Genomic DNA, 27261 nt, shown 5'->3' with positions numbered 1-27261 from the left:
TTTCGCCTTCGATCCGGAAGGCTTCATCAGTCAAGGAAACACACAACACAAAACTGATGAAGCCTTCCGGATCGAAGGCGAAACGTTTCAGCACAAACAAAAAAGAAAGTGTCCAGATGACCTGACTGAAAAATGTTGGATTGTATACCTGGATTATTGAGCATGGACTTTGTTGTTTTCAACCAGTTTGACATGACTGTCAACAAGGAAGAGGGCCAGCAATGGAGAAGGGGGCATTCCAAAGACACCATCTTAGCACCAACATAACTGGTTTGTTCCACTTTGGAGTAAGCTGTTAGGGGAAGAATCAGTTTTGTGTTGTGTGTTTCCTTGACTGATGAAGCCTTCTGGATGGAAGGTGAAATGTTTCAGCACAAAAAAAAAAGAAACTGTCCAGATGACCTGACTGAAGAATGCTGGATTGTATACCTGGATTATTGAGAATGGACTTTGTTGTTTGTTTGCATTCTACAATAAATGTCAGCCAGTGTTTTGTCGTTTAAGTGCTTTTATGAGAAGCAGCAACAGGAGTTTTCCCTTTGAATCAGCACGAACTGAAGCCACGATGTAAAGAAAAGAAACAAGCAAGACCAGGGAGTTGCATTAGATTACGTACGATTATCAAAACTGCATTAATTGCTGAAACTGCTGAGGTCAGTCAGTGTAGACCTGCAACCATCTTTTGGTCTTGACCCCTCCTGCAGCCTATCCATGAGCTCATCAATAGGTTGAAAAGCATAAAGCTTTTGGCTTCTTTTTTTTTTCTCCGTTAACATTTTTTTCAAGTAGACCTCAGATTAATTAATTGTGATAATTCCTGTTTGTGTCTGCAGGTGAGCACCCTCCGGAGGGAAGTGGCTGACCTCGGGCAAGTCATGAAGAGAATGGCCCAACTCATGGAGACCCTTGTACCCTCAGTGCCACAACCTGCGGTGATCTGTCCAACACATTACTCCCCAGCACACCACACATATTTACGCTGTTGTACCCCTCCTCAGTCTTACTCTTCATTATCTCCCTCTAAGACTGCCCCCATCTGGACAGACCCAACCATGCCTTTGCCATCTTCTTCCTTCACAATCTCGCAGCAGCATGGCACGATCTGCCACGCGGACTCCCTAACGCACAGACCACAGAACCTTCAGTTAAAGCACCCTGCCGTCCTCAGATCAACTCCGCCTCCTGACGTATCGGTCCTTCAACCACAGCCACCGTCTGTCATCTCAGAGCCTCTGATGTCTTTAGCATCATTCAGCGCACCAGATTTTTCTTGCTACAAAAATGGAGCTTCTATCGCCATCACAAGGGTGCACAGTCCACCTCCGCAGGACGGAGGAGATGAGGACTCTCGTAGGAGCTCTGGATTTTCTTCTCAAACTGGGCTTGGAGGGCTCTACCCCAGCCCGACCCTGGGTTTGTAGCAGGTCTTCAGCCGAACATTCCTGGACTCTGCAGGACATTTTCCAGGAGTTTTGTTTTGGCATTTGTTTCCAAACTATGAGACAATTCAGATGAGATACCCAAAATCACTGGAAGGCATTTACAGAGATGCAACTTTCTGTTTGTTTTAAAGGCACGCTTTTAAAAATCCAGCTGCATGAAAACAAGTCTAGAAGGTTTAGGTGTATTAGCTTTACCCTATAAAAACTTAGAGTTGTTAGACCGCATGTAGAAGTTTGGGGACATTTTGGAGCTTAATGGTGATAGCTATGTGGGTACGGCTCACCTTCAACCTCCTACCCTCTCTCCACTTTGAGGTTTTCACAGAACAGAAGTCAGCCATAATGGAGGACATGGCCAAAGCATTAGAGAAGAGAGCTGAGCTCTCCATTTTTTCTGCTACAACTCAGCCCAAGTTGGATGCTCTGGATACTATGAAATATGACTTGATCAAGCTGAAGACATGGGACCTTTTGTGCTCTTTACTACTGGCCCACAGGGAAAGGGGGGTGAAGGATGGAGGAAACTACCTAGGGAGGTGGTGGGGCATGTTGCGCCGTTGGCATCGCAGCCCCTGCTGTCGCCTGTCGCTCTGAGCGCAGGAAATTTTCCTCCCTCTGTTTATCTTTTCCAATGTTTCTGTCCATAAAGTGCTCCGTCCTACCCCCTCTTTCTCTCTGCATGCCTTTTCAAGCCTTTTGAGTAGTGCCTGTAGACACACATTAACATGCTGCATGTCACCCTATGGAGTTCCAGCTTGCCCTTTACCAAACTATTTAAAGAAAACACGATTTAATATTTAAATTGCTGAACCTGGCATTTACTGACAGATATTTATCCACATTGAGCTTTGTTTAAACTGTGGTTATTTTAAGAAAAAAGGTAGTTACCTCCCTTGCAATGTGGCCTGGAGCAAATTTTACCAATATTTTATTTGCATTAGAAGCTATTTCCCCTGATGATCACCCAGGGTTACATGCTATTTTCTCAGAGTGAAGGCAATATCCCCACATAAAAGCACAATAAGAAACAAAGACACTTTTATATTTCTATGAATGTATCAATACTAAGAATTGCTTTTTTTAACCTGAAAGGTTTTAGTGTATTAATGGCCATAAATGATGCAACTAAAGAATATGGCAGTGCTGGTTTCTGGTGTCAGCAAATGCAACCTTTAACCAGTTAAAGGTCACGACTCTAATCCAACAGATCTTCTCTTATCTTATGAACTCCTTTAGGTTTGACTCTCTGCTTCTAAGCAAATGGAATGTACTGTAAACAAAATTTCTTTTGCCTTTTGATATTTATTAGATAAACTGATATGCTAATAAAACAAATATGACTGTTATGTGTTGATTTTTGATGCTCTGTGCACCCAGAAAGGTGTATTAGAGGCCATCGCATCCTTATTTTAAACAAAAAAGACTCACCTTTCTACAATATAGTTTGTGGGAAACAGTGTTAGCATACATTTAAAAAATACTAACTGCAATGACCTATAAATGTGGACCTATCTACACTATCCCAGACTTTCTTTAACCAAGTTGTTGTTGTTTTTTGAAAATCCCATGCCATGCCACAAGGTGGCGAAAACATCCTCATTAACAATATTTTAAATTAGAGAAAGAACAATCTTTGCTTGGCAACAGATTCTCACAAAACCCTGTATTTTAATACCACGCCTAGTTCCTGCAAAGTTATTAGCTATTTCATCACATGTTTGAAGTTTAAAGGTGAAAAGATCAAGAAAAAGTGAAACACACACAGAATTTTTTTAATGTTTAAACTTATCAACTCAATGATTATTTTTATTGTTTATTTTACATATAGTTTATATGAATTTCTATTCAAATTTTATAATAACGGTAAAATCATTTATGCAGTGGTGGGCACAGGTTCGCTAACCCGCTAACAGCTACGAGCAGAAATATTTTTTCTTTTAGAGGATTAGTATTTTCGCTAACTTTGGAAACCATTAGCAGAATTAGCTTTGGCTAAATTAGATTTCACCAACTTTAAGTCCACTAATCAAATTCACAAGTTTGTTTCTGTCTGTTGTGGGCGTGTCCCGAAGAGTCCTTAAAGCACGCTATTGGTTACTTGTACACATGACGAGACGTGAGTGGTCGATGCAGCTTCAACTGGAAGGAGACGAAGACGTGTGACGCAGACTGGGTGACAATCATCTTAGCGGGTTAGCGTTCCACTAAGTTTTTAAAATCTGTTTAGTGGTTTAGAGTTAGTGAAACTAACTTTTGGTTATCCATGCACAGCACTGCTTATGTACATTTAATTGTTCTACATAATTTGCAGTTTACATTCATAGTATTTTTGTCTCTGCAACCACTGAGAGAATTTGGGGCCTGAATCAACATTTAGTTTTCTTATGTGCCATTATTGGAAAACTGTTAGTAGATCATCACAACAGCCTGTTGACATTCAAAAGTATGCATCCAAATTGTATTTTAATGATGGAAAAAACTTGTTATGCACTGAGGAACTTTCCTAAAGAAACACTTAGAGTTGGTGGTCCTGATAGCAGCTCAGTGATAAGATGAGCCGTTGCTCATCTCCATCAAAAGGAGTCAGCCGAGGTGGTTTGACCATCTAATGAAGATATCTCATAATACTACAAGTGTAATATTAAACATTTGGTTATTTTGGAAGATAAAATATCAAGTTATGGTTTGAAAAACCAAGAAAATAAAATTGTGTTAAAGCATTTTTTGTTTCAGTCTTTAATGACGAATCACTGAAGGGGGTCTTTCACCATAAATGCAAACCAAGCTGTCTCATAATTGAACCTTTAATTTGCATGATGCTACAGATTTATAATTAAATATTTTTCACACAACAAGGCTATTGCTTGTTCTGTTTACAAGCTGTAATTTGCATTTGTCTGAGTTATCTGCTGCGTCTAACTATGTTTTTAGCTGCAGCTTTGGTTCGTTTGAACTGAAAGTGTGTGACGTGGTGATGAAACATGACTGTAACATTGGCTCACCTATCGTAGGTCCAGCTGCTCCCGCCAAATGTGTGCCACAGTGTGTTTGTTTTAGAATGCACACAAGGAAAACTTTTGATGTATCATTGTCGTACAATCGAGACTTTCTCGTCCACGCACAAATGAAGTTTGAGCCAAAGCTAAATTTCCAAGAACACTTTCCAAAGTGCAGACATTTAACATTTTGACTTCTGGTGCCACAGCGTAAAGACAAAAATATGAACTTTTCAAGTACAATGATGTAGCAACCTGTTTTGAGCATGCTCAGTATGATTTTGTGGCCTACAAACCAAAATAACAATGAGGCTATTTTTACAATGTTTTCCACATTTCGCCTTATCCTGATTCTGTCATCGATAAAACTCTGTGTGCTAAAATGTTGATGACTGAAAGGAAACTAAACTGGATCTTACCCAACTTCAGTTTTGCACACAAGCAGGAGGGAGAGACACGTGGTCCATCTTTTTTAGCTTGATGATTTTGACATGTATTTTAAGTGGAGGCTCTTGAAAATGGCATGGGTATTTCAGTTTATGTTCAAATCGTCTGAATGGAGAAAAAATATGAAAAAAAACCTATGTATATTCATTTAAAAAATAAAAACAAGGTAGCATAGACAGGGCCTTAACTGTTCAAAGGTTTTAACAGCTGATTTCTAGAGTGTGTTACTAAGAACAGACCTATAAGAGAGCAAAAGAGAGCACATTACACCAGTTTTGGCCTCACTACACTGGCTACCAGTTCACCTTCGAATCCAGTTCAAAATGCTCTTGTATGTCTACAAATCACTCCCCCCCCCATCTTTCTGATTTGATACAACCGTATGTCCCACCACGTTCCCTGAGGTCAGCAGACCAGTTGCTCCTCACAGTTCCAGGAACTCGTCTTAAGCGCAGAGGTGACAGGGCCTTCTCTCTAGCAGGACCAAGACTTTGGAATGAGTTACCTCTGCTTGTCAGACTGGCCCCCTCCCTCTCGGTTTTCAAATCCCGTTTAAAAACTCACTACTATTCAGTAGCTTTCAACACCAGAGGATCTGTGTTTTGAACCTGTACGCTCCACACTGGCTTGTCATATTTATTATCTGCATCGTTTTTATGTCTATATTTTTGATTTACTTCATTTTGTATTTTGCTTCGTGTGTTGTCAGTTGTTCTGTCTGTACAGCACTTTGGTTGGCCTTGTAGCTGTTTTAAGTGCTCTATAAATAAAATGGTATGGTATAAGACGGTTTAGAAGGGACTGTCCAATTCTGGCCCTGGAGGGCCACTATCCTGCATGTTTTATGGTTTCCCTGCTACAACACACCTGGCTCAGTGGTTGAATTACCATATTTTTCACTGCAAAAGTGACTTTTTTTTTTTTGAATAATTTGCATGCATGCGACTTGTATGTTGAAGCAACATATTTATGGATTTTATCCCATATTTATAAACCAATTCTTGGCTGAGATATGACCGTTTTCAATCATTCTGACTGAAAATATTGAACACTACCATTTTCAGCCACTAGATGGCACTCCAGTTGTTTGGCATGCCGTCGTATCATGTAATAGGTAAAACTGGCTATTAATGACACAATCGGTTTGCCACAGTCTTCCACCTTTGTCCAGCTCGCCTGAAGCAAATGTCAGATCAGCTGCATTTTGCTGCACCGCCCCAGCAAAATGCAGCTGATTTGATCATTGAAGTGCATTTATTAAATAAAAGTTCAACTGAGACACACCTTTACTATAATTTCGAGCAAACAAATATTTGTTTTTAAGTGTTAATCTTGTTAAATTCTTGCTAAAGTCCTCCTGTGCAGGCTCCCTCAGTCGCCATTTGGCAGCCAATCGATTTTTGGCACAACACCGGCCCACATTTCCGGGTTTTCAGAGGTGACACATAGTAGATGCGACTTATACGGTGAAGCGACTTATTCATGGATTTTTCCACGTTATTAGACATATTTGGACTGATGCGGCTTATTGGACGGTGTGACGTGTACAGCAGAAAATACGGTACATCTTTATGTTCTGCAGAATCCTGTTCATCACCCATTGATTCAAATCAGATGAGATGGGGCAGAGACACATCTAAAATATGCAGGATAGTGGCCCTCCAGGAACAGGATCGGACACCCGGAAGCTGTTCCACTAAAGAATGCATGTTAGTGTGTTCAGCAGCACATCTGCAGGAATGTTGTCATTTGACCTGGGGTCTCAAGACCCCTCCATGTTTAATATCGCACCAACAGTCCCATCCTCACTGCTCATGCTTTGTTTTATCCACCTGTTAAAAACAACTCATCTTTTATTCACCACTTCTCCACTTTAGCTGTCATTAACTAACTGAAACTCATCTGTCTTCCTGCTTTGTACATTTCCAATCTCCACCCCCCCCCCCCCCCCACACACACACACACACACACACACACACACACATTTTGTGTGCAGTTTTTTGCATTTAGTGGCATGGATAGATTGAGGGAAAGCAGGAAGGATTAAAAAAATGTACTAGGGTGATACCTGGCCATGCATTTTTAAACCTAGTACACAGTTTTTTTTATATTCCTCTTATTGCTTTGGGACTGTGTAGGACTTTTAATCCTCTTGATTCACATTATTTGCTGACAGCCCTGACCCAAATGCAGCAACAATTTGTCCCCGTCTGCTTTATTTTTTGCACCTGAACACATACAGAAAGGCATTAGGAAGGTGCACACGCTCACACACACATTTTGTTCTTCAATTCAAATGAGTCCTGTGAAAGGAGCCACTTCACTTGTCCCTCGCCCCAGTTTTCACAACTTAAAAAAAATGTCTTTGCTGGAGGTGATAACTTCTCTCTCAGGTAACACAAAGCCGTGCTTTCATCTTGGCGGGCATAATGGAGATAAGCAGAAACCTGCTTACCATGCTGTGGTCTTAACATTCAAACTGGAACCTGCCTGCTCACGGCAGTTATGTTTGTGTTTCATTGTTTGCGGTCTGACTCGTGCGTGCAGTGATGCTTAACGCCCTGAGAAGCTCTTTTCACAAGGGCTTCACATTTATCTGTTCCACTCTGGGTGAGGCTGCGACTGTGATTTGCATTGATGTAAAGCAGGGAGGGAGGAGGCAGCTTGTTGGACATTTCTTCTGTGTTTTGATAAATGAGTCTGAGCTGCCTCTGTGCTCCGGCACAAGGAGCTGAACGATGTCAAAAGTAGAAATTAATGGTGGTTTTTTTTTTCTTATGCGTATTTCTGCTTGTCCTTGTCCTGAAAATACTGGGATAGTTGAAATACTTGATTTCTTGCTTGATTGTCACAGTTTTTTTGCATTTTGATTCTAAAAGTTTGGAAAATTTGAAGCTTTTGTGTAGTTTTCTTCTATTTTGTTGAAGTAACAGTCATGAGGGTGTCCTTGATGGGATGTTGACACCAAAATGCTGCAGACAGGAAGGAGAACAGCAGGATTTAACAAAACTGCAAACATTAACCTCTTAAGTAGCTTGTTCCTGTTCCCTTTCAGATATTATCCCCCACCAACAGGAAAGGTGAGTGTGATCACAATATATCTCATGAACCACAGAATAGTATGTTTCTTTTGGCTGCTCCCTTCTTCAGGGGTCGCCACAGCGAGGATGAAAGATTTGGAATTTTCTTTTCTGCAGAATGCCCTTCCTAACGCAACCTGGGCTTGAACCCGCAACCTCAGGAGTACAAGACCGCAGCACTGACCACCCTCACAGCCCCACGAGCCACAGAATGGATTACAGCTACAGCTGATTAACTTTAGCAGTCAACCAGATTCAAGATGGCTGTCAGTATTGACTTTCTCAAACACAACGACGACAATAATTTGGTCATTTTACAGCCGTCGAGCCGTGTTTGATGTGATCATAGCTGAAAGACATCCCTGTCCTATTCTGAAAGATCAGATGAGATGAAAAGTGATACACATTATTTTCAGGAATGCTATGTTTTAACTAGGCAGGTATTTTAGCACATACGTATAACTTTTAAGTCAGTTTTGAATAATTAGCATAATTTTTGTTGTGTTTATACATTATATTCAATTCTTATGCATATATTTTGGGCAAAAAACGTGGCCAGGACTTTTTCAACAAACAATTTTCAAAGCAATGAATCATTAACATAATTTAAAAGTCCTGTACCTCTGTTTATTAAATGTATTAATGTCATTACTCATTTAATTTAAGATTACATTAGTTCAGAGCACGCACTGTATCAAGAGGAATTAAAATAATCCTTCTGTACAGTTTTGTTCAGAGGACATATTTTGTTCAGTAAAAGTACTATTATTTATTATTATTAGTATTATTTATTATTTCTATCGCTGTGTGGTGGAGAGCGTTTTCTGCACCTGCATCACCGTGTGGCACAGCAACTGCACTGCTGCTGAGAGGATGGCTCTGCAGAGGGTGGTTAAGGCTGCACAGAATACTGTGGGGAGCAGCCTTCCCACCACCTCAGACCTCAACACTTCACGATGCAGGGGGAGGGCGCTCCGCATCATGAAGTACTCCACTCATCCTGCACACAGTCTGTTCCAGTCCCTCCCTTCAAGCAGGTTCCACCATATTTCTTAAGGCTGGCTGCTCATATCATCACAGTACCGGTGTCTCACATCTTTAACCTTTCCATAACCCAAAACTCCATTCCAGACGCTTGGAAAACAGTCTTTGTTCTTCCTTTGCTGAAGGGAGGTGACCCCCACCTCATTGAACAACTATCGACCAATCTCTAAACTCTACATTTTAGCCAAGATTCTAGAAAAACTGATAAACTCTCAAATCAAAAAGTATTTGGACTCATTTAACATCTTGTGTCTCCATCAGTCTGGTTTTAGGAAACAACACAGCACAACGACTGCTTCACTGAAGGGTTTTTAATGAGGTTGTTGAAGCATTGGATGCTAAGGATTATTGTGTTTGAAAATTAAAACAAAAATAATGGTTAATTTTACTAAAATTACTTTATTTACTAAAGTATTCAGTCTCAAAGTATAAAAATAAAAATGATCCTTCTGTTATTTAGTTTGAAAAAGTCTGCACAACATATAGAGCAACAAAATCCACCACAAAACTAAAGTGCAGGTGCAGTTTCCCAAAGTAACTATCGGTAAATAAAATGAAAGCTTAAAATCTGTTGAGCATAAATGTAACATACAACAAAATATATGTTAACTTTAAATGAGCTATAACTTCCAAAATTTGTGACAAGGTGTCTTCAGCTGACCCTGAAGCTTGTTAGTGTTTCAGCTTCCTCTGTTCCTGCAGGAATGATTAATTTCTCTAATGCGCTGTCTTCTTCTTCTTCTTCTTAATGGAGTTTTATGGCGGTTGGCAAACAACGGAAGGTGTGCATTACCGCCACCTACTGGTATGGAGTGTGGATCAAAATGGCTTTATGTCTACATGTTTATATTCTCTTTTCTAATTTTGTGTTTCTAAAAAAATGTATAATGATTCGAATACTTTTACTTGTTATTTCCTTTTGTAATATATTTATTATACTAAATGTTTCTTTGATTTTCCCTAATTGTTCTATCATGCGCCTTCTGTGATGTTCATATTTCTGACAGACCAAAATGACATGTTCTATTGTTTCCTCCTGTCCACAGTGTTCACATTGTCCTGTATCATGTTTTTGAATATTGTGTAGTGTATTGTTAAGGCTGGTGTGTCCAAATCTTAATCTGGTTATTAGTCTTTCTTCTCTTCTGTTCCTCCCTCCTCTTCTCATTTCTCCCACTTGTCTCTGAATTCTGTAATACCATCTTCCTTTGTGCTCTTCTTCCCATTGTTTTTGCCATTTTCCCTTTAGTTTTTGTTTCACTATAGTTCTTACTTCTGATTTGCTGATAGATATTGTGAAGTTGATTTGATCTTTTGTTGCTGCTTTTGCTGCCCTGTCTGCTGCTTCATTCCCTCTGATCCCTATATGTGCTGGTGTCCATAAAAATATCACTGTCAGTCCCATCATTTGTATTCTGAATAAAGTTTGTTGTAATTCTAGTAAAATGTCCGGTCGGCTATCTGAATGACTATTTTGTAAACTGATGAGTGTTGAGCTTGAGTCTGAACAAATGATTGTTTTTAACGGTCTTGTTTCTTCCACCCACTGCACTGCCAATAATACTGCCAACATCTCCCCTGTGTACACGGATACTTCATTTGTGATTCTTTTCCTTACTTCTATGTTGAATTCTGGTATGACATATGACACTCCTACTTTCTCTGATGTTCTTGATGCATCTGTATAAATCTGTATATAGTTATAGTAGTTATTGATATAGTCCTGTACTGTATATGAATTAAAAATAAATCTCCTGTCTTTTTTCTTGTCCATGAGTGTCAAGTCAACAGTTGCATTTGGGAGAATCCAGGGTGGTATTGTTGGTAATGGTACTACTGGGCTGATGTCTAAGTTGTGTATTTGCATTTCTTTTGTTTTCTGGTCTATTATCCATCCAAAGCTTCTTGTCTCTTTCTTCTCTTTCTCCCAGCTTGGTTTTAAAATATCTAATGTTGGGTGTTCCGGGTTATTTCCTTTAAGATTGATCCAGTAGTTTATTGCTAGTTGTTCTCGTCTTATTGCTAACGGCATTTCTCCCATTTCTACTCCAAGTGCTGCTGTTGGGGTGGTTTTGAATGCTCCTGTACATAGTCTTAATGCTTGGTGTTGTATTTTGTCCAGTTTCTCCAAATGTGTTTTTGCTGCTGACCCATAAATTGCACAACCATAATCCATATTTGATCTGATAAGTCCTGTATATATTCGCTTTAATGCAGTCCTATCTGCACCCCATTCATTCCCAGCTAAGCATCTCATAATGTTTAAGACTTTTTTACATTTATCAATAATCTTTTGTATATGTACATTCCATATTATTTTCTCATCAAACCATATACCCAGATATTTTATGCATTTAACTTGCTCTAGTTCTTGATTATATAATTTCAATTTAAACTCTTCTGTTGTTCTTTTCTGTGTAAATACCATTACTTTAGTTTTGTCCACTGAGAATTTGAATCCCCAATCATTTGCCCATTTCTCAATTTTTAATATAGCATCTTGTATTTTTTTCACAGTGAACTTTATATTTTTCCCTCTTTTCCAAATGGTTCCATCATCTGCAAATAACGAACATTCCACCCCCTTCTCAATCACTGAAAACACATCATTTATCATTATGGAAAACAATAATGGACTTATAATACTCCCCTGCGGTGTTCCATTTTCCACAAAATATTTCTTTGAATATTCTTGTTGTATTTTTACTTGTATTGATCTTTTTGTTAAAAAGTTTTGTATCCATCTAAACATTCTTCCGTTAATTCCTAGTTTGTACATTTTAATTAATAAACCTTCAGCCCATAACATATCGTACGCCTTTTCTATGTCAAAGAATACAGCCACCACACTTTCTTTATTTATCTGTGCTCTCCTGATCTCGTGCTCTAACTGTAATGTTGCATCATTGGTGTTTCTCCCTTTTCTAAAACCACTTTGATGTTTAGATATGTATCCCTTACTATTCAAATAATACGTTAGTCTATCATTAATCATTTTTTCCATTATTTTACATATATGTGATGTTAGTGCGATTGGTCTGTAATTTTCCGGCTTTGTATGATCCTTTCCTGGTTTTGCTATTGGTATGATGACTGCTTCTTTCCAGCTTTGTGGTAGCTCCCCCTCTTCCCAGACTTTGTTGTATAGTTCTAAAATTATTTCTTTGGATTTTTCACTAAGGTGGTCTATCATGGTGTACCATATCTGATCTTTTCCAGGTGCTGTTTGTTTTGTTTTCCTGAGTACTCGATTTAGTTCTGCTTTTTGAAAGGGTTCGTTCAATAAATTATCAGTTTCTTCCATATTTTCCATTAAATCTTTGTATTTTAACTTTGTTGTTTCCCTCCCTCTCTTTCCTTCATTACTAATATTATTGGAACTATGAATTTTACTGAATGTTGTTGCTAGTATTTCAGCTTTTTCTTTATTATTTACCATTTCTGTGCCATCTACTTTTAATACTGGATATCCATATTCTTTTTTGATCCCATTCATTCTTTTTATCATTTTCCAGATTTTTTCAATTTTTGTTTCTTTTCCTATAGTATTACAAAAGTTTCTCCAATATTCCCTTTTTGCATTCTTTACTATTTTTCTTACCATTGCTTGTTTTCTTTTATATTCAATGAAGTTCTGATAATTATGATTTGTTTTTAATGTTTTAAATGCTTTATTTCTTGTCTTTATGGCTTTGTTACATTCATTTGTCCACCAAGGTACGATCTTCTTTTCGCTCGTTCTTCCACCTTTTTTTATTGAATGTTCTGTAGCTTCCTGTATAACCTTGCTTATACCAACATTTATACTATTACTATCCATTGAAAGATCTATTTGTTGTAGCTCTTTATCAGTAAGATATTTGAATTTATTCCAGTCTGCTTTATTAAATAGTAACTTTCTATTTCCTTCTACTTTGTTATTTTCTGGTTTTATGCCTATTGAAATTTTGATAGGATAATGATCACTACCCATTACTGTGCTTTTATCAATATCCCACATACAAACACCAGCCAATGAATTTGACACAAATGTAAGATCGATTGCTGATTCTGCTCCTGTTCTAACATTTACTCTTGTTCCCCTCCCATCATTAATACATACAAGGTTTTTATTTTCTATTACTTCTTCCATTATTTGTCCATTTTTATCATTACTTTTCCCCCAAAAAGTACTATGTGCATTAAAGTCCCCACACCACACCACTTTCCCATCCACATATTCTAATACCTCCTCCATCACTTCAAGTGACAGTGCCTTGCATGGGTTATAGAAATTTATGATCTTATACTTTCCTTCATCTCCCCATATTTCTACTATTATGTATTCTAATTCTGTTCCTTTTTTTAATATTTGATATTGAATTCCTTGTTTTATGAATGTTCCACATCCTCCTCCATTTCCTTCCTGTCTATCTCTTCTTATGCAATTATATCCTTTGATGACGAACTCCAAATTTGATTTTAACCATGTCTCTTGTATGCATATGATTTCTGGTTTATTATCAAATCCATCTATATATGCTTTAAATTCTTGCCCATTTGCTAATAAACTTCGTGCGTTCCATTGTAGTATTATCATATGTTTTTGTCATTGAGGTTTCCTGACTTCCCTTCTGTTTCCAGTCTTTTGTTTATATTTTCCCATGACATCTCTTTAAATCCCAAGAATTTTTCAGCGCCTCTCACAATTATTTTAATCTTCTCTGTCTTGTGTTTAACCTGATCAGTACAATTGATAACGTATGCCATAAATAGAATAAGTTTCTCCGTTGACATTGAAATGTTTTCTTCTGGTTGATTATTTTGTTGTGGGGTTTGATTCTTTATTTGAGCTGTTTCTCTTGTTTTTGGTCCTTGCACATTCTTGACTGCTTCAGCATAGCTTATGTTTTTGGTTATCTTAATCTGTTGGATTTGTACGGCCCTCTTCCTCACCTCACATCCGCCATAATTGACTCTGTGCTGTCCCCCACAGTTGCAACACTTTTCTTGAGCTTCTTCCCTACATTCTTCATATCTGTGTTCCTCTCCACACTTGGGACACCTCTGCTTCCCTCTACACACCGCCGCCACATGTCCATAACGCTGGCACTTGTAGCAGCGGAGTGGAGGAGGAATAAAAGGCCTGACTGGAAAGCTCATGTATCCTATTTTGATTTTTTCCGGTAACACATCATCTGCAAACTCTAATAAGACGGACATGCTTGCCACTCTTTCTCCATTGACTGTTTTTAACATTCTTTTTATATTTGTAACCTGTGCTCCTGCAATGCTTCGTTTTATTTTTTCCAAATCCTCATCAGTTGGTATACCTGTAATCACTCCCTTAAAAGTTTTGTTCTCTCCTACCACCATTCTTTCTGTTATTGTCTTTTTGCAAATGTTTTCAATTTTTAATGCTTTATTTTTTTGCTCCTCTGTTTTACAAATTATCATTAGGTTTCCATCTCTCAGTATTTTAGCCATTTCTACCTCTCCAATTTTCTTTTTTATTTCTTTTGATAGAAAAATAGGGCTAATGTTTCCCTGTTCATCCTCTTTGTTGAATCTTAATATTATCTTGACTTCCTCCCTCACCATTTTCCTACGAGTCACTCTATCCTCATCTGAACTATTCGCTTCTAATCCTCTTTTATTTCCTTGGCTTTCAGACACTGCCCTGCCCTCCATCTTGCCTCTGTCACCTTCCTTACCTTTCCCTCTCCCACCTCTGACTGGTGTCCACTCCTCAACATTCATGTCATCCTCTGAATCTCCTACCTGATGCGCCATTTCGATCCATTCACACACCAGTTTATGCCAAACCTCCAAAGGATGTTCTGGTAACGTTTTCTGATTTGTTTGTTGAAAAACGCAGCTCCCTCCTCACACACCTGTTCCTCTGCCGCGCCTTAACTCACTCAACTTCCCCTAATGCGCTGTCTTTCATCACCTGTCTCTTTTCTTGGTCCATGGACTGTGGAACTCAAAAGACACAGCTGAGCCGCACCTGTTCGTACCCAGTTAGAGCTGGGTGGAGAGACACAGCTGAGCTGCACGTTGTTTGTTTTTAGCTTTTTAGCTAGTTAGTATTGTGTGCAGCTAATTAGCGTTACACCAGTACCGACAAGTTGAAGGGGGGGGGGGGGGGGGGGCAGTTCGGTTCGGTAGTTTGGCACGCTCGGTTCTATTGACGGGGTGGGGCGCCCCACTTGTATAATGGTAGGGGAAACACTGACATATTTACGTCATGAAATTAGCATATCATTATATAATTTATTTTCCTGGGCAAGATTTTTTTTTACGGGTATTATCATGAATGATATGTATGGCCCAGCCATACCTCCAACTCTAATGTTAAAAATCTTAGTGTTATTTTTGATCAGGTCATTTCTTTTATCCCCCACATTATAAATATTACTACCACCTTCTTCCACCTTTGTAATTTCTCTAAAAAGACACTGTAGAAACATCTTATCTAAAAATGATGCAGAAAAACTGGTTCATGCATTTGTCACGTCTAGACTGGACTATTGCAATCGTTTGTTATCTAGATGGCCAAATACTTCTTTAAAAAGTCATCAATTAATCAAAAATGCTGCTGCCAGAGTCTTAACTGGAGTTAGTAACAGAGATCATATTTCTCCAGTTTTAGTTTCTTTCCAATGGCTTCCTGTCAAATCCAGAATTGAATTCAAAATCTATATTCTAACCTACAAAGCCCTCAACAACCTAGCGCCATCTTATATTCGAAATCTTATTGTTCCATATTTTCCTCACACTTTGACAAATATCAGACCTTTCACCTGGACATAAGGTGAGGATGTGTCATGCTGCTCGTTCTGTGCTGGTTCCTTACAGACATGTGACAGCTCTACTATGACAAGGTGCTGCTTATAAGATTGAGTTTATTGCAGCTCCTCAGAATGATGAAGTCTTTTGGATAAAAGACAAAACGTTTCAACAAAAAAGAATCCGTCCAGAGGACCTGACTCCACCTTGTTAGGTACCACGTTTTTGTTTATGTCTTTATGTCAATATTAATTCGTCTCTTGACGTTGTGTGTGAGCAGAGAACAACTTGATGATAGGCATCATCTGCTGCAATGCTGCGGCTCTGTAACACAACTAATAAAGCTGCATTTGAACAATGACAGGAAGTTGTTTAGTTTGTGTGTCCATGTTGTGTGTTCTTTATTTCTTTATTATTTGTGCATCATCCATCACTGCGCTGGCTCCCCATGCACGTGTCTCTATCACACCACCCAGGCCTCTCGTCATGACCCCACACAATCCAGTGCTTCAAGGAGAGAATCAGGTGAGGTGATAGGCCAGGGGTCCAAATCCAGGGTCAAAGGTCAGGGTTAGCAGTTAACTTTTGGGTCAAAGGTCAACGTGTTAGGCTTAGCAGGCAAGGCTTTAGGGTCAAAGGTCAGGTTTATGGCAGGGGGTTCTGGGTTATGTTTAGGGTCAGGGTTTGGTTTAGGGTCAAAGGTCAGGTGTATGGCAGGGAGTTCTGAGTTAAGTTTAGGGTCATGGTTTACATTTAGGTTCAAGGTCATCACAGTCTCCAAAGGAAACTAAAACCAGGAAATAAAAACATCAGTTTCACTCAACGCTCTGGGTTTGGTGTGTCCAAGTTGTTAATCCAGATCCTCTCAGCTCTCTCTGAGCCACAGATGACATGGGACTGGCCTGCAGCACTGTGGCCCTTACTGCACCCCACCCATGTAGCATCAAATGCTGGACCAGAGGAGTGTGTGTCCCTTTTTTTCCTCTGAATCTTGTACCTAAGTGTGTGAGTCTGGTCAGCATGGTGCTGCTGGTCTCGCCCACATACTGTGAGCCGCACTGCTCACATGTGATCAGATACAGTTTTTTGATTTTGGGTTGCCCGTACGTTCAGTGTACTGTAGAAAGAGCACAGGTGGGGCCACAACAGTTGGTCTGGTCTGCAGGAATGTTTTCACTTTCCCAGGAAAGACCTTGAGTCCCCTCTTGTGGACCAAGATGAAAACAGCACCTCTGTTGCAGCTTTTAAAGTCAGATTGTTGTGTGCACATTCTATGAAATCTCACTAGCTGTGACTTTATTAATCCAACAAATGTGTGTTTTAGGTTGTCTGTCTTTATGTTATAATGCATGGTCAGTTTTCTTAAAGAAGACTTTAACATCCAATCTGTGACATTTTTTAATTTGTGGGCCTTTATAAGTATTTGTGTCCAAGAAATCAATCATTTGTCATCCACGGATAAACAAGACCCTGGTGGTGTTGAGGGCCCAGTTCTGGTGGAGGGACTTGGCCAAGGACGTTAAGGAGTACATCTCCTCCAGCCTCCAGTGCACCCAGGCCAAGACCTCACCACGACCTCCTGCTGACCTCTTGCACCCTCTTCCCATCCCCTCACAGCCCTGGTCACAAATTGCCATGGACTTACTTTATTACCCGGCTTCCCCCATCTTCAGGTAACACAGTCATTCTCACCATCGTTGATTGTTTCTCCAAAATGGTTCATCTTGTCCCTCTTAAAAAGCTCCCATCTGTCAAAGAACTGGGGGAGGTCCTCGTCCAAGAGGTGTTTTGCCTTCATGGCCTCCTTGGGGACATGTCTTGGATTGGGGCCCCCAATTCATTTCTCATTTTTGAAGGGAGTCCTGGGCATCTCAGCCAGCCTCTCATCAGGCTTCCACCCACAGACTGATGGGCAGAGGGCCAACCAGGAGATTGAAACCAAACTACATCTCCTGTGTGAGGATGACCTTACCAAGTGGTCTGCTAACCTGCCCTGGGTGGATCATATACTCAACTCCCTGCCATAAACTGCCTCTGGTCTATCACTCTTTTACACCGTTTATGGTTTCTAACCACCGATGTTCACCATCCGGGGGGAGGCTGCTGAAGTCCCATATGCCCATAGAGGAGCTCTCAGGTGTCCACGGGTCTGGAAGAGAACCAGGAAGGCCCTCATCAAGATGTCATCTGTGTATTCTTGATGTGCCAACTGATGTCGCTCGCCTAACCCACCCTACCAAGTGGGACAGAAGGTCTGGCTGTCTACTAAGGACCTTCCCCTCCATGTGGAGAGCCACAAGTCACCACCACCACTTCGTGGGCTCCTTTCCCTATTCTAAGTTGGTGAACCTTAGGTGGCTGTTTATCTTCAACTCCCTCACATTCTAAAAATCCACCCCACGTTTCATGTATCACGAGTCAAGCCTCTGGTGTCATCACTTTGTCTCCACTTTGTGTGTTGATTCTTTTTTAGTGCAAACAATAAAATAACAAAAACTAAATAAGTCATTTAACCAATTTCTCGTCTAAAGTCTGTTGTTTAAAGAAACACTACATTTCCCATAAGCACCTCAACAGGAAATACGTCATCGTCGTTTTGAAAAAGCATTCTGGGTAATACGCTCTCTCTTTCCGGCCGGTTCGCCATCATGTAAGCGACAATTACAGACTTCTGGGGTGAAAACAATCCGTGAAAATCATTCTTTATACAGTTTCATCTACCAGTCAGAATTAGCGAACGACTTCAGGACTTATTTACTGTCTCTGTTATCTGACTATTTGTTGATAAAAAGTAAATTAGCAACTACAGCCATGTTTCAACGGGACAGACGCTACCAGTCCGCTAGCTTACAGCGGTGCTAGTAGTTGTAGAGCTGAATGTGCATTCTGTACCGCGTTTTATGTTCACATTCATAGTTTAGTTTTACTTATTTGTTTTGTAAGGGTGCAGTTGTGTTGTATCGTATTTTATGAACGTTTGGAAGTAATGCTACGCAGCTAACTAGCACGCAAAGCTAAATGTGTATAAAGTAATTATAATGGAGCCTCTACGTTCAAGCTGCTCTCCTGGTTCTTTGTTAGATCTTGTTTTATTTTCAGAGGGAGACTGTTAATATTCACAATGAATGAAAGGGCAGATGGGTTTGAATGAAATGCTAAAAGAAATGAAATGTACTTGTTCGATAACTGATTTCTCCAAGTATGGTTCATGCAAAGCCTTGTATTTACACAATACTATGAGTTGCAACAAGTTTTAATAACTTTCAAAATCTCACGAAAGCACTAGAAGGTAAATAACAGTTTAGAAAATAAAAATGGAGCATTCTGGCCTAAAGCACATGTGCAAGTGAGGAAGAACCTTGGAACAGTTTTTATTTCAGTAAAATGTACAGTATGCTTCAAGTAAAGTGCTTTAATGAGAATAATCTGGCGTTTCCAACTAAATATTTTAAATATGTGATGAAATTGTAATTCAGAGACACACAAATTTACTTTCTCTGTTGTGACGGGTTAAATTTCATGGAATATGTGTTGCTCTGAAGTTAATCGAACTGTGTTTTTCTGTCTGGATTTCTGAGCTGCAGAATGAATTAACAAATGTTCCTGTTTTTTGGTTTAGTCAACATGGGAGCATATAAGTATATGCAGGAGTTGTGGCGCAAGAAGCAGTCCGATGTGATGCGCTTCTTGCTTCGCGTCCGTTGCTGGCAGTACCGTCAGCTGTCTAACCTCCACCGTGCTCCAAGGCCCACCAGGCCCGACAAGGCTCGCAGACTGGGCTACAAAGCCAAGCAGGGTGAGCGGCTGTTTCCAGACTTCATGTTTTGTTCATGTTTTGTTCAGGAAGTGCCATTGATGCCATTCTTCACGTTTTATTTTGCTTCCTACAGGCTATGTTATCTACCGTGTTCGTGTGCGCAGAGGAGGCCGTAAACGCCCCGTTCCCAAGGGTGCCACCTATGGCAAACCAGTAAACCATGGTGTGAACCAGCTCAAGTTTGCCCGCAGTTTGCAGTCGACTGCTGAGGTTTGTTTCTTCACTTTAAGCTTCAGCAGCAGAAGCTGCAGAGTTGGTGCCTCAGCTGGGGCGTTAAATTTGGTTATGCTCTTTAACCAAACTAGCTGCGTAGCATACTACATTTCTTAAAGAAATGTAAAAGGTGACACAATTCATTGGATATTTTTATGTAAAAGTACACAAATTATGATTAGTGCTGATTGCAATTAAAGGGATAGTCTGACCCTTTATGAAGTGATGTTCTGTCAAGTAGTTGTAGTGAGTAAAGTATCAGTCACAGAATTCAAAGCAGTCTGTTTCTCAGATAAATGTTAACTTGTTTTTTTATGTACGTCAGTGTTTCTGTTCAGTGTCCTGAGATGACTTCTGTTGGGACTTGGTGATGTATAAACTGAATTTAGCTTGGAAAAGCAGATTTCATCCATGCTAAGCTAATATGGAGAAAGTGTATTTGGGGGTTCTAATAACTAAATTAGTCTTTTGTGATGCACTTGACGTTTGCACATGCACCAGAGAGCACTCTTGGCAACAAGTGAAGCGCCAACGATTTTTAGAGTACCTGTTAACTAAAATATATGATGGCTGAAGCTTTAAGTTAAGTTTTGTTTGAGGGCAATAAAAATTAATGTTGAGCTTTAAAATTGTTGATCTTACACTGCAGACACTTCTTTTAGAAAACTTCATTCATTCAAGCTTTATTTATAAATGTTAGTGTAAATGTAAAAATAATATAAATGTAAAATAGTAAAAATAACTACATAACTTCATTCCACCACATATATGACAAAGAAACTTTGACGTTTGACTTTAGTCTCATTGAGCCTAGAGGACTCATTTACAAGAGACTTGATTTTAACAAAGAATGATAACAGACAATCATAAAAATTATACACATTGAGAAAAAGAAAATGGTATTAAAAAAAAAAACTAGATTATAAAGCGATGTAGAAAACTAAAAACAGGAAAATGTCTGCATTGGTTTTTGCCAGGAACTTAACAGATGTTTGAAGCCAAAGGTCGAGCGCTTCAGAGGTTTTTGTAAGATATACCAGGAAACGGGTTTGGAGTAGGAGAAGGCCCTTTTTCCTAGTTCAGTCCTCACTGAGGGAGCACTGCAGGTAACAATGTCCTGAGAGCGCACGCCTAGCTGCATTCGTGCAGTGACATGTAGTCAAGTCAGATTTATTTATATGGCACATTTAAAACAGAAACTGTTACCAAAGTACTCATGTACGAAGAGATGATGTATGAAGGCAGCAGACCAAGAAGTGATTTAAAGATGAAAACGTACCAGTGAGAGTCTGTGCGAAGTTAATGATGTCCAGTTAACCAGTGGTTTCACCAATTCAAAAAATAACTACCAGTATGTTCAAATCCAAAATCCTTGTAGTTTTTGTAAATCTTAAGTCCATCCAATGTAATTATGTTACAGAGATTAAATTAACGCTGCTTTGAACAAACAAAAAGGACCAGGCCCATTTTTACCCCGTAAGGCTTTGGGCAAAACTGAGTTTCGCAGTACAGTAGTCCCTCGTTTATTGCTGGGGTTCTGCAACCCACCCCAGCGATAAGTGAAAAACCACAAAGTAGGGATACAGTAGTTTAAGTAAACTTTATTGTCATTACATCTCATGTGGTACCGTCTCTTGGGGTGGAGGCAGGGCAGCTGACCTTGGACCCAAAAGTCCCAGGCTCGATCCCCAGCCGTTCCCACATGTCGTGGTGTCTCTGAGCAAGACACCTAATCCCCCAATTGCTCCCCGGGTGCTTACATAGTTGCCCACCTCTCCAACTGGGTGCATCCCAGGTGTGATGGGTTAAATGCAGAGAACCAAGTTCACCATTGTATGAGAACATACAATGATGACAACACAACACTTTAATGTGGTACACGAGATGACACTAAACTATGTACACAAGTAGTAGTAGTATTTTAAAATATTTTAGTATTAATGAAAACATTATGTACAGTATTGTACGTCCACAAAACTCAATAGAGTGAGTTTGTGCAAGTCCAACTGCGAAGTAGTGAGGGACTACTGTATTCCCAGTTTAGTGAGACCGAAGGTGAAAGCACCGATCATTGTACAGGTCCTGAGTGAGCAGCGGTGCAGCTCTGAGCCCCTCATCGTTACAAAGCGCTCAGGCTGTCAGCATCAGATACCTAGTTTTTATATATGCAAGATACTTTTTTTATGTATGTACATTATTTTTACTGAATAGACTCTAGTCATCCCAGCTGCAGTCTGAGCGAACACACTCAGCGCTGCAGATGAACCCCGCATGCACACACATCTCACTCTGACGGAGCGTTCTCCCTTTATCCAAGGAGGGCACTCCAACAAAACCGCATTACCTATAGAGGTCATGGTTACAATAAATTAAATGTCTGTACGTGTCCACACATGATCGATTCACCAAAGCCTATAATCTCACACCACGCCCCCAACCTCACGGTGACCTGTGTATCTAAAACTTGATGTACTACTGTGTTCGGAGCATCATTATTTCAGACATGTCCAACTTACACACGTGATCAAACTGCTGGTTTCTACTCGAGAAGAGAGATCGCCCCCGTAGTTTGAACTGAACAATATTGACACTAAAGACTTAACATTTGTTTGCCCCAGATTGAAGTAACGGCGTCTTCATTTACCTTTAATTACTTTGATTAAAACTCAAAATTTACCTTTAATTACTTTGATTAAAACTCATAATTTACCTTTAATTACTTTGATTAAAACTCATGATGTTCTCCGAGTGTCAGTTTCAAGCATAGTTTATCATCATTACACATTTCAATTCTAAATGGTGTTATAGCAACATTAAGGTTGTTTCTGTTTAAACGTGTTTGTTCATATTTAGAACCATATTATGATTTATCTGTGAACAGTTAAATGACAAAATGAGCTGAAATCCTGTAAATGTAATTGCTTTGAATTAAAGTTTTTAAAGTAGAAATCTGTCAGTCTGACAAATAAAATTGCAATTTTAAGTTATTTAGAGATGTCCAAAGGACTTCCTGTGCGTTAATTTAAAAATATATATTTGACAACCCCCCCACCCCAGTTAAAAATACATTAAAGTAAACCATGTTTTTCAACACCTGGCAACATTGCACGTTATGGATAGTTTGTTCTTACAACATTTACTTTTAAAATTTATTTATAAATACATTTGTCTATAAATGTCAACAAAAATCGGGTGTAAAGAACCGAAAGATGAGAGTTAAACGTGGCCCTTGAATACCAGAAATGCATCAGTAGTTCAGTGAGATCTGCTGTTGTTTGGTCTGTTTACATTTGATCTTGTGGCTTCGCTCTACTCCCGCACAGAATTACACTTGTAGCTCAGGAACCACATACTGAAAGTAGAAATCAACTGAAGTATCAATCATCTTACTAGTTGCCCACACCGACACTAGTATAATGCTGGTTGTAGAGTCAGTCAACAAGAACAAGGGAAATCTAAAAGTTTAAGGGACTAGAGTTGACTGGATTTCTGTTGTGTAGCTGAAGAAGTGGAGTTCTAAACTTTAAGCTGCATGATGTTGGTATAAATATATATTTGGGTGGATTCATGTGCCTCTACTTAAATTATACGTCGGATAAAATGCAATGAGTTTTAAAAAGCATTGGATAAGTAAAATGTAACATATGAAAGTGACGACCTACATCGGATTTGAAAAACAATCTGTCATGTGCAGACCTCTGCAGTGTCTCTATTGCCCTAAACACCTCCGTCTAATATCTGAAAGCACAGATGTGGCTAACCCTCCTTCCCTGATGTGCACCTGTGTGCTGCCAAGAAATCATGCAAACCTACAGCTGACATGTCTGTTCTGTAGCTCAACAATGTAATGAAGTTGTGACTCGGTTTGTCACAATGGGCCTTCTCAACAACCTTTTGAGCTGGAGTCATTTCCAACATCAACACATCTGTTCTGTGTGGTGAACATGTTGGTGAACGCAGACTGTTCAAACTGATTCATGGAAATGTCTTACCTGCATCACAGACATGAAAACAGTTATGAAGTCAAAATCAGCAGCAGCTGTCACTCAATTTGTAGAGCGAGATAACATGATACATGCTCAATAATCCAGGTAGAATAATCTAAACAAGTTACGTCAGGTCCTCTGGATGTTTGTATTTTGAACGTCCAGAGGACCTGACGTAACTTTAGAGGTAACATACATTTTCAAGAATCAAAGAGGGACGACTAACTGTGCATTTCTTTGAAATTTAACAAGATAAGCACCTAAAACAGTTATATTTGCTCAAATTATAGCAAAGGTGTGTCTCAGTCAAACTTTTACTTAATAAATGCACTTCATTGGTCAAATTAGCTGCATTTCGCCGGGGAGGTGCCACGAAATGAAGCTGTTTTACGGTTGCTCCAGGCAAGCTGGACCAAGCCGATTGTGTCAATAGCCACTTTTACAATGGCGTGCCACACTACTTGATTGCCATCTAGTGGCTGAAAATGGTAGTGTTCGATATTTTCCATGTCAGAATGAATGCCATTTCAGCCAAAAATTGGTTTGGGGGAAAAAACAAGTCGTTTCGGTGTATAAGTCGCAGGACATGTAAATTATGCAAAACACTGCTACTTACAGGCTGAATAATACAGTATATTTTACCCTTCTTGGCAATTGATACAAAATACAGTTCCAAATTTTAAAGAAGTTAAACAAGGGTTCAAGGTCCCCACAACTCTCGACTAGTTGGAAAGAAAACTTTATTGCACAAAATTACAAACCTGTTCAGAAGTTTAGCAACAAAACGGTTGCAGCAGTCTGGCTTTAACCGGTCAGTGCGTTACGAAGTGGACTGTCCAGTTTTACTACGATCAGATACTAATGTGAGCGGTGGAGTAACACTTAGGTTTTGATTTGTTTTTCTCAGGAGCGTGCTGGCCGTCACTGTGGAGCCCTGCGAGTGCTCAATTCCTACTGGGTGGGTGAGGACTCCACCTACAAGTTTTTTGAGGTGATCCTGATTGATCCCTTCCACAAGGCCGTCAGACGCAACCCCGACACCCAGTGGATCACAAGAGCTGTGCACAAGCACAGAGAGATGCGTGGCCTAACGTCTGCAGGGAAGAAAAGCCGTGGTCTCGGTAAGGGCCACAAGTTCCACAAGACCATCGGAGGCTCCCGCCGTGCTTCCTGGAAGAGGCGCAACACCCTGCAGCTGCACCGTTATCGATAGAGCACGCCACATGTCTACATTAATACAAATAAAAATGTCCCTTTTTATGGTGATGATCTTGTCTGCTGTCATTATTTTCTCAACAAGGTGACTACAGTCTGAAAACAAAACAAAAAAAATGTGGAGCTATGCTGTGGGAAAAGTCAGGATTTTTATTGGCTTAAATGTTTTCAGGTACACAAGTCGGGGAGTTAAAAATGCCTACGTTTTCAAAATTCACTGACCCTTTTTCTGAAATGTAAAAGAATCCAAAATAAACCCAACTTTTTTTAATATAGATAAATATATATATTTATATCTAATCTATTAACCCTTATGGCACATTAATGTGTACATTGAACTTGTTTTCCTATTTTTGATTTTTAGATCGATCAGTTTAAAATCAGCGCTTTGTATAAAATTTGTCCAGGAAGTTCAGATTTCTTGATCTTTTATATTGCAGGGTACATTTAATAAATTTACACCATGCATGCAGTTCCTTTGGCCCGTTTTGGTCCCAGATGTTCAGTGCCTTGTGAAAGTATTCGGCCCCCTTGAACTTTTCAACCTTTTGCCACATGTCAAGCTTCAAACATAAAGATATAAAATTTGAATTTTTTGTGAAGAATCAACAACAAGTGGGACACAATCGTGAAGTTGAATGAAATTTATTGGATGCGTCAAACTTTAATAAACTGAAAAGTGGGGCATGCAATATTATTGGGCCCCTTTACTTTCAGTGCAGCAAACTCACTCCAGAAGTTCAGTGAGGATCTATGAATGATCCAATGTTGTCCCAAATGACTGATGATGATAAATAGAATCCACCTCTGTGTAATCAAGTCTGTATAAATGCACCTGCTCTGTGACAGTCTCAGGGTTCTGTTCAAAGCGCAGAGAGCATCATGAAGACCAAGGAACACACCAGGCAGGTCCGAGATACTGTTGTGGAGAAGTTTAAAGACGGATTTGGATTTAAAAATATTTCCCAAGCTTTAAACATCCCAAGGATCACTGTGCAAGTAATCATATTGAAATGGAAGGAGTATCAGACCACTGCAAATCTACCAAGACCCGGCCGTCCATCTAAACTTTCATCTCCAACAAGGAGAAGACTGATCAGAGATGCAGCCAAGAGGCCCATGATCACTCTGGATGAACTGCAGAGATCTATAGCTGAGGTGGGACAGTCTGTCCATAGGACAACAATCAGTTGTACACTGCACAAATCTGGCCTTTATGGAAGAGTGGCAAGAAGAAAGCCATTTCTCAAAGATATCCATAAAAAGTGTTGTTTAAAGTTTGACACAAGCACCTGGGAGAAACCAAACATGTGGAAGAAGGTGCTCTGGTCACATGAAACCAAAATCGAACTGTTTGGCCACAATGTGAAACGATATGTTTGGCGTAAAAGCAACACAGCTCATCACCCTGAACACACCATCACCACTGTCAAACATGGTGGTGGTAGCATCGTGGTTTGGGCCTGTTTTTTGTCAGCAGGGACAGGGAAGATGGACCAATGACCATAGAAAGGTGCGCACTCCAGCCATGAAGTTGGCGTGGGGCTGCACACATTTCTACGATCATTTCTGCTGAGACTTCTGAAGTTTTGCGTGAAAATGGTGTACTTTATACTTGAGGCCCCATCACCTGCGGCTCTTTCAGTGGAAGTACCAAGCAGCTAACGTAGTAAAAACAATACTAACATTAGTCATTGAAACAATAGCAATAAAGTTAACATTCAATAAAGTTAGCTTAATTTAATGTGGATCAGACAACTGCAATGTGGACACGGTGAGCAGAACTGCAGGCACAGCCTCCAGCCCAATGATGAAAGTGAGATCATGAACATTCATATCTACAAGATACACATGTAAACACTGGAGGTGGATGACGAGGTGATGGATTTGCTGCGACAGTTTATCTGACTACAGACCTTTTCTAAAAAATAAGAATATCAAGGAAAAGTTGTTGAACTTCCATAATTCCATTCAAAAAGTGAATCTAGATGATAGATTCAGGGCCCACGATTTAAACGATTTCAAGTATTTGTTTATTTTTACATAATTTGGGCTTCCAGCTCATGAAACCCACGAAAACATGATTTCAAAAAATTAGAATAGTGTGGAGAAAATCAGCCACACTACTCAGTTTTTGCAGAAAAAAAGAAAGAAAGAAATTAGGATCACAACAAATCAATCTAAATATGGTACTTTCAAAACTATATGTCAATCTTCAATACTTGGTTGTGAATCCCTTTGTCTTAATCA

General features: G+C 39.6%; 2 protein-coding genes across 2 annotated transcripts in view; both read left to right on the top strand.

Annotated features, from left to right (window-relative positions):
* The window catches only part of kcnh8 (potassium voltage-gated channel, subfamily H (eag-related), member 8), a 113534-nt gene extending 95727 nt beyond the window's left edge, over positions 1 to 17807 (top strand). Inside the window, 4 exon segments of the mRNA XM_037693651.1 lie at positions 834 to 1337; positions 1339 to 1413; positions 17215 to 17453; positions 17522 to 17807. Coding sequence (XP_037549579.1) covers positions 834 to 1337; positions 1339 to 1413; positions 17215 to 17453; positions 17522 to 17807 — 1104 coding nt within the window.
* A 585-nt stretch (positions 17808 to 18392) lies between these two features.
* On the top strand, positions 18393 to 25065 carry rpl15 (ribosomal protein L15). The gene is made up of 4 exons (XM_037693253.1): positions 18393 to 18430; positions 19400 to 19576; positions 19671 to 19807; positions 24704 to 25065. Exons 2-4 carry the CDS (start codon positions 19405 to 19407, stop codon positions 25007 to 25009), a joined length of 615 nt encoding a protein of 204 aa, XP_037549181.1. The 5' UTR covers positions 18393 to 18430; positions 19400 to 19404; the 3' UTR covers positions 25010 to 25065.
* The last annotated feature ends 2196 nt before the right edge of the window (positions 25066 to 27261 follow it).

The sequence above is a fragment of the Nematolebias whitei genome, chromosome 19 (assembly GCF_014905685.2).
Source record: "Nematolebias whitei isolate Nwh7 chromosome 19, NemWhi1, whole genome shotgun sequence".
In the NCBI taxonomy this organism is placed as follows: Eukaryota; Metazoa; Chordata; class Actinopteri; order Cyprinodontiformes; family Rivulidae; genus Nematolebias; species Nematolebias whitei.
Note: the sequence above shows the minus strand (reverse complement) of the source record. Positions and strands in the feature narration are given on the sequence as shown.

Bases quoted from the DNA above. Each gene is read 5' to 3' on its own strand.
- rpl15 (XM_037693253.1), top strand. From the start codon at position 19,405: ATGGGAGCATATAAGTATATGCAGGAGTTGTGGCGCAAGAAGCAGTCC. The intron at 19,577-19,670 runs GTGAGCGGCTGT...TGCTTCCTACAG, and splicing joins GGGCTACAAAGCCAAGCAGG to GCTATGTTATCTACCGTGTT. The intron at 19,808-24,703 runs GTTTGTTTCTTC...TGTTTTTCTCAG, and splicing joins GTTTGCAGTCGACTGCTGAG to GAGCGTGCTGGCCGTCACTG.